The 9,908-nt window shown below is 51.0% G+C and overlaps 1 protein-coding gene across 1 annotated transcript; it reads left to right on the forward strand.

The window, feature by feature from the left end:
• The first annotated feature begins 1,914 nt into the window (after nt 1–1,914).
• On the forward strand, nt 1,915–9,901 carry LOC103133217 (potassium voltage-gated channel subfamily D member 1-like). Its single transcript, XM_007544988.2, has 4 exons — nt 1,915–2,097; nt 4,492–5,195; nt 6,613–6,858; nt 7,476–9,901. The coding sequence occupies exons 2-4, from the start codon at nt 5,040–5,042 to the stop codon at nt 8,190–8,192; spliced, it is 1,119 nt and encodes a 372-aa protein (XP_007545050.1). The 5' UTR covers nt 1,915–2,097; nt 4,492–5,039; the 3' UTR covers nt 8,193–9,901.
• Nucleotides 9,902–9,908: the final 7 nt, after the last annotated feature.

Here is a 9,908-nt window from a genome sequence, read left to right on the forward strand (position 1 = left end):
CATATTTTATTTTCATTTATTTATTTTCAACTGGTTTAAATAACAAGCTGAACAGAGAATCCATCATATATTAATGTAATAGTTTTAATTACATGTAATTATAATTAATTATGCTTTAATTACATGTTGTTGATTTCGGACTGGTTCCACTCGCCGCTTACAGACGATGAACTGAAACCCGATCCACTTCAGCGTCTGGAATCTGAGAGAAATCCAGCTTTCCGGGTTTTGGTCTCTGGGATTACGAACGCCTCATCAGACACACTTTATATATCGGGAACATTTCTCCAGTCGAAGCCATCAGAAGTTGCTGAATCTCTGATTTCCTATTGGCGTTTCGCTCCACTGGGTGAAAACCCGACAGGACGCTTTGGGTCGAACCGGGCCGGGGGAGTCGTTTGGACCGGAGCAGAACCAGACCCGCCGACTCAGCAGAACTATTCACACCTTCATGAAACATTCAGGCAGCAGCTGCTCTGATTAATTAGTGATGCAGCGGCCCAGTCAAAGGCCCGGTTTTGTCTGCGGCCCGGTCCACTCTCTAAAGATCAACGGGGTAGTTTCCTGGTGCTGACCCGGTTCTGCTTTTCTAACAGAAGCCCAGCTTCTCGGTTCAGAACCGCTCTGACTGGATTAGAGCTTATCTGTGGAGAACTCAGACGGTTCTGATGGGTTCTGGTGAAACTGGACCGAATCCTCCATCCTGTCCTCCATCATCCATCATGTCCTCCATCCTGTCCTCCATCCTGTCTGCCATCCTGTCCTCCATCCTGTCTGCCATCCTGTCCTCCATCCTGTCCTCCATCCTGTCCTCCATCATCCATCCTGTCCTCCATCCTGTCCTCTGTCAGAATGAATTATTAACGAGTTTCCAGCGTCTCCTCGTCTCATCGATTTGCCACAAAAAGCTCCACCTTCATCCTCCTCTTCCTCAGGCAGAACCAGCAGAACCACTCTGAAAGACAAAACCTGGTCCAGTCCAGGTTTTCCTCCTGACCCAGACCAGCAGAAGGAAAACATCCAACTGTTCCCCCTGCAGGCCACCAGGGGGCTCCTGTAGAAGGAAAACATTCCATGCTTATTTAATCAACCTGCTGGGGTCAGAGTTCATCCTGTAGGCGCTCTGCTGGTGGCCTGAGGGGCCAGCAGGGGGCGCCAGCTATCAACAGGATGCTTTGGAGTCCTCTGACTTGATCCGATGCTCTGCAGGAACAGAACCGCTTATTAGTTCATCTCTTGGTTCTCCTCTGACCCTGATGGGTCCTTGAAGATCTAGAGTTATAGATCTAGAGGCAGCTTCAGTTCTTCCAGCTGGAAACCAGAGATCAGGCTGACCTCTGACCTCTGACCTGACCCTTCAGCGCCACATAAAGACGTTTCAAAGTGGTCCTTCTACCAGCTGCAGAACATTTCAGGATCAGTGGACTAATGTCTCAGCCAAGCAACATGTTCTGGTCTGCAGAACCAGAACCAAACATGGACAAGCAGCATTCAGCTTCTTTGCACCACAAATCTGGAACCAACTTCCAGAAAACTGAAAAACTGCCGAAACCCTGAGCTCCTTTAAGGCTAGGCCTGGTTAGCCTGGAGCTAACACTTCCTGTCCCTTCATCAGACAAATGCTGGGACCGGGACTCGGTCGGGTCTTCAGGACTCGAGTCATTATTTAATAGTTGATGATGAGGAGCTGATTGTGAGGAAGATCTTTAGAGAATGATTTTTCTTTAAAGGAAACAAAGTTTTTAAGTCTTTGGATCTGTGACTGTCGAGTGTGTGTGTGTGTGTGTGTGTGTGTGTGTGTAGAGGGAGGAAGAGAAAGTAAAAGGCTAAAAGAGCAGGAATGACAACGGAGAGTAGAGAGAAAGCAGTGAGAGAGTGAGAGAAGAGTGGAGGGAGGGTCGAGCAAGCGAATGGAGGAGGAGGAGCGTGAGGAAGAGGAGGATGACAGGAGATGTGGTAGTTGCCGCGGCAGCAGAGCAGGACAGCTCACAGGCGGCACAACTACTCCTCCTCTTTCTGTTTTTATTCTTCCTCTTCCTGCTGCTTTCACCTGGAGGAGCTGCTTCCTCTTCCTCCTCTTCATCAGCCTGACCAGCGGTAAGTAGGATGGAAACTGCTCCAGATTCACTGCTGAGAATAGAAAGACAAGAGGAGGAGGAGGAGGAGCGGGACGGGACGACTGGGAGGAAGAGTTTGGAGACAAACTCAACTTCCAGAGAGACGATGAGCAAAAAACACCAACTGTGTGTTACAGTGTGTGTTACTGTGTGTGTTACTGTGTGTGTTACAGTGTGTGTGTTACAGTGTGTGTTACTGTGTGTGTTACAGTGTGTGTTTCTGTGTGTGTGTTACAGTGTGTGTTTCTGTGTGTGTGTTACAGTGTATGTGTTGCCTGATGTTGATGTAATCCACGTGATGAATTAGTGATGAACTTCTGCTTTTAAACGCCTCACACACACACAGACACACTCTGTGCTCATTAATATTCACACTCTTGGAGCTCTTGTCCAATCAGAAGTCAGCCTGAATGTTTCCTGTGGAGGAACCTGACTGACCCGGATGGACTGGTTTCTGCGTTGGGTTGAAGGTTGAAGCCAGTTAGTTAAACCGTCTCTGTTATTTATGGAACCAGGGAGGCCATTTTGAAAAATAAGAAATTATCAGTAAATGTGATTTTTACATGTTCAGTTATGTATGATTTAACACCCAAAGTATTTATGTGAGATAAATATTAGCAAATTTAGTATGAAAATAACATTTCCTGGATGACCATGGCAGACATTTTGAAAAATGGCCGCCATGTTGACTTTTCCAGAGGCTAATATTGTTTTTCAAAAAGCAGTCTGTGCCAAGAAACATGATCATATCCACATCAGATTTAATTGTCTCCCGTAGAAACATTTCCACTCTGGTGATCCAAAGGTTGTGGTTCTGGTTCTGTAGCGCCTGATACCACTGCTCCTAACGAAGAATGATCTAAAAATAAACTGATATCGATCTCAGTGTCTGGGCGTCAGGACAGGGAAGCAAATTAAAACCCAAACTGTACCAGAAAAGCAGAACCGGGCTCAGGAGTTGGTCAGAACTGAAACCCTTTGAGGTTCTGCAGGGTCCAGCGCCCCCTAGGCAGGTAGCCGGGTCATCAGCAGGGCGGGGTGGTCTGGGTGTGTTGGACCTGGTCTGTGTATCCGTCAGGAAGCGGGTTTGGATCATGTTTCCTCTCCATCCTGTCTGTGACCTGCTGGTTATTTTGCTCTGTCTGGTTTCTGCCTCCTGAAGCTGCAGCAGCTCATCCTGCTCTGGTTTCCATCTGAAGCTTCTGGTTCTCCATGTTCGGACCTGAGTGTGTCTCTGACCCGCTGCAGCCTCAGGTTGCTGCCAGAGGAACGGCCTCGATCCGTTCAACCACAAAGGAGACGCTGGAGGCTGTCTGGGATCCACGGTCCCACTGATCGGGAACCGATCAGAACCCAGACAGCAGAGCGTCTGGGTTGAACCGTGTTCCTCCAGGAGAAGCTGCTGCAGCCTCAGGTTCTGCCTCCTCTCCCTCGGTTCTCCTGCAGTAAATTGCGGCTCGCTGAAGCTCGGCTAATGGTTTCACTCCAGCAGCGCCGCTCTCCCTCTGGGTGTGGCCGGGCTCAGATATCTGTCTGGATCAGAACCGGGCTCCGGATCAGACGGACACGCTGTTGGTGTGAAGCTGAGGAAGATGATCTTCCTGCTGAAGCATCAGCAGCTGTGACCTCTGAGGGTCTGGAAGCTTCCAGGGATTAATGTTTAATTACAGATTTATTGTAAAGCAGCAGGTATCCCAGGTTGATTCCAGGTTTATTCCCAGGCTAGGGCCTTTACTCCAGATATTTCAGGAGAACTGGAACACCTGGAGCTGGAATGACCTCTGGACAGAGGAATTGATCGGTATTGGAAACGTTTTCCAGGTATTGATCTGATCACATCAGAACTGGTTCCTGATCCGCGGGTTGCTCTGTTCTCTGGACCTCAACTTACACAGTTTCACCGGGTAAAAGGTCCCCGCCCCTTTCTCCAGACAGAGGGACTTGGCCCCGCCCCTTTCTCCAGACATAGGGACTTAGCCCCGCCCCTTTCTCCAGAGGGACTTAGCCCCGCCCCTTCAGTTCTGCCTGTGACGGTCTCCTGAAGCTGCTGCAGCAGCTCATCCTGCAAACAGCTGCTGATGAGGAAAGCTTTTTGAATTTTGCCAGTTTAAATATTTGAGTAATTAAAATCATTTTCTGTTTATTTATTTTCCTGTTTTCTTTCCTCTTCGTGGATTTTGGTTCTTTCATTCTTCCTGATTTATTTAATCTGTTTTTATTCTAAGACTGTCCACCGGTCAGATTTCCGTCTTCCCTCAGCTGCTCTTCTGTTTCCTGCCTGAACCTCCAGGCTTCCCTGTCCTCCGGGTTTCCGTGGTTTTCCCTCCTGCTTTGCGTCTGACTCCGGCTCTGATGTGTTTGTGTTTCCTGACAGGACGGCCTTACATGGACACGCAGCGGAGCGCCTCCTCCAGCCTTCGTTTGGGGGACGGAGAGACGGAGCTGAGGACGGCAGATCCGTGAGCACTGCATCCTCATCATCCTCATCATCATCCTTTAATAAGAGTGGCGCAGGAGGCGGAGACGCTCTTCATCACTCCTGGATTTATTTGCTCTTCTTCCACATCCCTGCAGAAATAAACAACAATATTAAACTTTATTATTGTTTGACTCGACGGCTTTAATAAAGAGCCTGTTGGATGAAATCACGCCGTTTTCACCCTGAGGAGCTGAAAACAGGAAGTTCACCTGCCAGGTCTTCCTGCTCCTTCTGAGCCTTTTTCATGGCTTGACTCCTTCCTGACCTCTGACTCCTCCCTCCCCACTCAACATGTCCAACCCACTCGCCTCTTGCTGCCCAGACAACACCAGGAAGTCAGATCAGGTGGAGCAGTGAGCCCTGCTTTAACTAGGCCTCCCACCTTTAGCCATTAGCCCCGCCCCCTGACGCCTCTAGACTCTCGTGAAACGCTCTGATGCAAGATGGCAGCTGGCGTAGCCACGTGGCTGCCGTTTGCGCGGGCGGCGGCGGTGGGCTGGCTGCCGCTGGCCAAGAAGACGATGCCCAAACCTCCGGTGGACAACTCATCCCGATCCGACGAGATCCTGTACGTCAACGTGAGCGGCGTCCGCTTCCAGGTGGGTGCTGCCGTCTACTGAGCATGCTCCAGCTGATGAAAATATTCTGCATAGTAACTCCAAACTGTTGGCTCTGCCAGGCAGGAGTCATGGAGCAGAGATGTTTCCTGCTGCAGACTCAGCTTTTGGTTTCAGCTCTGAAAAATCAGCTGATAAAACAGAAACATGTGAAACAGCTGACCTGAACCATCGTGAATTCATCCTGGGAAGTTCAGAAAAACTGGAGACTGACTCAAGAAACTGGTTCCCTCTCAGTAGTTCAGTCTGAACAAGTCCCAGGAAAACCTACAAACTGGTTCCAGCTCGTTGGTACCGGGGTGGCACCAGATATGAACCAATCTGCAGTCGGCCTCCATCTTCAGGATTAAATGTTTCCCATGAGACTCTGACAGACGTAGTTCTTTTCTCCAACTCGTTTCTGTGGCCAGCTGGCTTAAAGAAAGACAAACGGTCCATTTCTTTCAGTCCTGGGAACCTTTGGGTCTGCTGAGTCACAGCAGGTCCAGTCATCCGGTCCGTCCAGTCAGCAACATCAACAGGTTTAAAGACATTGACGCCAAAGTATCCATTAGTTCCTCATTCATTCTCTGATCGGGTCCAACCAGTCTCTTGGGTCAGGAACCACCACCAGGTCCGGGATCTGGACCCTGGTCTGGTCCAGAGCTTGTATCCTGCAGCATTTAGATGCATCCCTGCTCCAAAAGCTGGACCAATGAATGGATCAGTACCGGGCCTCTGCAGAACTCCAGCCTGAGGATGAGGAGAAGCTGAAGCTTCTCACAGAACCAGAACCAGCAGTTCCCAGAGGTTCTGGTTCAGTTTCACTTTTAATGTTGGTTTCTGGGTTCAGTTAGCAGAACCCATCCCAGCAGGAAGAGGGAGGAGTCCAGTTGGAACCGGATCGGGCTGGACCGCCTGGTGCTGGTTCACCGTTTCTGTCTGCACCCAGGTTCTGGTGTGATGATGACTCCTGGACCTGCTGCTGGTCTTTAACTTTTTATTGGACCAGAACCTGGGTGTGTTTGCAGTCAGGTTCTGGTCAGGTTCTAAAAACAGCTTGGGTTCTGGAAGCCTGATGTGTTCGGTTTATGGGCTAACTGGGCCAAACGTCAGGACTGGTTCTGATCTGGACCACCAGCAGGTCCAGACATTTCTGAATCTTCCTAAATGAGGCTGAAGGGTTACTGTGGACTCTCCACCGTCCAAGTTGTGCCATCTCCAGAACCGCTGCCACAGAGCTGCGGCTCTGCTTCTGGTTCTGCAGGAGCGTCTTAAAACCAGCAGCAGAACCAGCAGCAGAACCAGCAGCAGAACTGTTCAACTTGTGTTCTGGAGCAGAACCCAGCTGGCTGCTAACAAACCATGAGCCTCTTCCTTCAGTTTCTGATATTGTCCTGCTTGTTCTCGGTCCCTGCAGACGTGGAAGAACACTCTGGACCGCTACCCCGACACGCTGCTGGGTTCCTCGGAGAAGGAGTTCTTCTACAACGAGGACACCCAGGAGTATTTCTTCGACAGAGACCCAGAGATGTTCCGGCACATCCTGAACTTCTACCGGACTGGGAAGCTGCACTACCCCCGACACGAGTGCATCCAGGCGTTTGACGAGGAGCTGGCCTTCTACGGCATCGTGCCAGAGATCATCGGGGATTGCTGCATGGAGGTAGGTCTGGAGCTGCTGCTCCTCCTGCTGCAGCAGGCATTAACCCTGCTGGCAGAACCAGAACCCCCAGATGAGTCACGGAGTAGATTGCTCTTTGAGTCGTTTCTAACCAGTTAATCTAAGGAGGATCTCCCCCCTCCCCCCGCATCACAGAGCGTCTAAATCAGGAATGCTGCAGTTTCCTTCTTTATGACCTCTCTGCTCTGCGGCGCCTCCTGATTGGCTGGTAATGCCTGCATCATGGCGGTGTGCTTACGGTAGCTTCAAGGTTTTATTTCCTGCTAATGCTCAGCGTTAATGTTGGACGTAGTGCAGCTGAACTCATTAAGTCTCTGTGGAGAAGAGCTTCATCAGCCAAACGAGTAGAGAGGAAACAACCTGATGGATCTGTGGGGGTTTCTAAGCGGCCCCTCCTCCATCATGAGCTGCAGTCTGATTGTGGAGAGCTGTCCAACTGTTCTCTCTGATTTCTGTTAATGAGACCTAAACGGGTCTTCTGGGTCCAGAGAGGCTTTAATGGAGGATGGTTCTTTGTTTCTTCCTCAGTTTGATGCAGAAATATGAATTCAGACTCTGTGTTCAGCCCAGTTGACGTTCTTCTTCTCCTCCTCCTGAAGGAATACCGGGACAGGAAGAAGGAGAACCAGGAGCGGCTGGCGGAGGACACGGAGGCCAACGAGGCGAACGACGCCCCGCTGCCCCCCCACAGCACCTCCAGGGAGCGCCTGTGGCGCGCCTTCGAGAACCCGCACACCTCCACCATGGCGCTGGTCTTCTACTACGTCACGGGCTTCTTCATCGCCGTGTCGGTCATCGCCAACGTGGTGGAGACGGTGCCCTGCCAACCACCCAAGGGTATGGTGAAGGACCTGCCCTGTGGCGTGAAGTACCAGCTGGCCTTCTTCTGCATGGACACGGCCTGCGTTCTCATCTTCACCTTCGAGTACCTGATGCGCCTCTTTGCCGCGCCCAGCCGCTGCAAGTTCATGCGCTCGGTGATGTCGGTGATCGACGTGGTGGCCATCATGCCCTACTACATCGGCCTGGTGATGCCCGAGAACGAGGACGTGAGCGGCGCCTTCGTTACTCTGCGGGTCTTCCGGGTTTTCCGGATCTTCAAGTTCTCACGGCACTCGCAGGGACTTCGCATCCTGGGCTACACGCTGAAGAGCTGCGCCTCGGAGCTGGGCTTCCTGCTCTTCTCCCTCACCATGGCCATCATCATCTTCGCCACCGTCATGTTCTACGCCGAGAAGGGCACCAAGGGCTCCACCTTCACCTCCATCCCAGCCTCCTTCTGGTACACCATCGTCACCATGACGACGCTGGGGTGAGTGGGCCTGGGCTGGATGTCTGACATCAAACAGATTGTGTTTTGCTTAGTGTTGTTGTCATGGCGACCAGAGCGCGTGCTCCTCGGCGTAAACAGTCAGGACACGGATTCCTGGTTCCCACCATGAAAAGAGATGAAGTGTGTGTTTTCCTCCCACACGCTGCTCGTCGAGTATGGTGGTGTGTGTTGGCTGCCCACGCTCCTCACCGCTGCCGGTGGATGGAGTGTGTGTGTGTAGGGCTGCAGCTCTGCTCTATTATCTGCTATGTGGAGCAGCAGAGTGGGAGTCAGGAAGCGGCAGGCCGCGCTGGCCGTCCTGCTGGAGGCTGCTCCGTGTCTGGAAGCCGAGGTCAGGAGGCTCTGAGTGTGAGCCGAAGCTGCCCTGGTGCTAAAACGGCATGAATTGCTGAGCAAACACATTAAGGTCCTTTTAACACCTTAGAGGAACCTCTCAGGTTAGGAAGGTGTCACCGCAACTTCATCACAGCGTCACTACATTCAGGTCGGTTTGAAATTGCTGGTTCACTCAGACCTTCTGCAGACACTGAAGCAACGCTGTGTTTCTCCTTCCAGTAACAGGAAAATTACACCGACATTTCTTCCCCAATAGGTTTTTCTAGACCTGCCTGGGACAGTTCTCAGGTTTCAGGATGTTTTCCTCCTGATGGTCCGGTTGACCCGGTTCTGTTGAGCCCAAAACATCATCATCTGCTCCATCTTCAACTGCTGTGGTTCTCTCTCTGCTCTGAGTCAAACCAGCCTGTTCCCCTTCTCGTGAGTCTAATCTGGCACGTCTTTGTTTTGGTTGTATTTACCCAGAATTCCCTGCGCTGTAGTCCACGTCCTGCTTTTAGAGCGGTCTCCGGTCCGCTTGGGGAACGAATTTCAACTGCAGCAGAGTTCATTTCAGCTGAATCCAGACTGAGGTTAGTAGACGCACCAGACCAACCGAACCGGACAACTGGACTGGAGTTGGATTGAAGTGGACTGAACAGAGCTGGAGGGAATGATGCAGTCTGAGTCTCAGTTCATAAAGCTACTTGTAAGCATCTACAGGGGGGCAAACCAGAACGCCCCCAAATTCAGACCTGCCTCTCAAACAGCTCTTCATTGTTGTATCATGCACTGTCAAAGAATATTTCTCCAAATTCAAACATATTTCTGTGAATAACAGCAGGATAATAGCTGTGTGTCGATCAGATCAGATGGAGGACGAGCTGGAGGCTCCATCACATATCAGGCTAGATGGACTTCTTCCTCGTCTTCGCCTGCGGCTACACAGGAAGCTGCAGTAAAGCATGCAGTGCTGAGCTGCACCTCTGGTCCAGACGTCCAGATGGGCTCTGCAGGTCTGGAAGCTGCAGGATCTGAAGGAAGTTCAGACAGACACACTGAGAAACCGGACCCAGCTCTGCAAGCTTTATCCTGTTATGTTCCACTCAAACAGAGGAACAGCTTCTCCGTGCCCAGTTAATGGATCAGAACATTTCCCAACAGAACCTGGGTCAAGGCGTATCATGTTTCACACACTGCAGAGCAGCTTTCAGCTCCACACAAGATGGTTCGATTAAAGCCTGACGTCTCCAATCCATCAGTTACCCAGAACCGTTTAGTCTGATTAGGGGGTTCCCTTCAGGGAGGAGTCAGCGTTGCTTTAAGGGAGGAGTCAGCGTTGCTTTCAGGGAGGAGTCAGAGTTGCTTTAAGGGAGGAGTCAGA

Source organism: Poecilia formosa, unplaced genomic scaffold (genome assembly GCF_000485575.1).
Source record: "Poecilia formosa unplaced genomic scaffold, Poecilia_formosa-5.1.2 Scaffold2386, whole genome shotgun sequence".
Classification (NCBI taxonomy): domain Eukaryota; kingdom Metazoa; phylum Chordata; class Actinopteri; order Cyprinodontiformes; family Poeciliidae; genus Poecilia; species Poecilia formosa.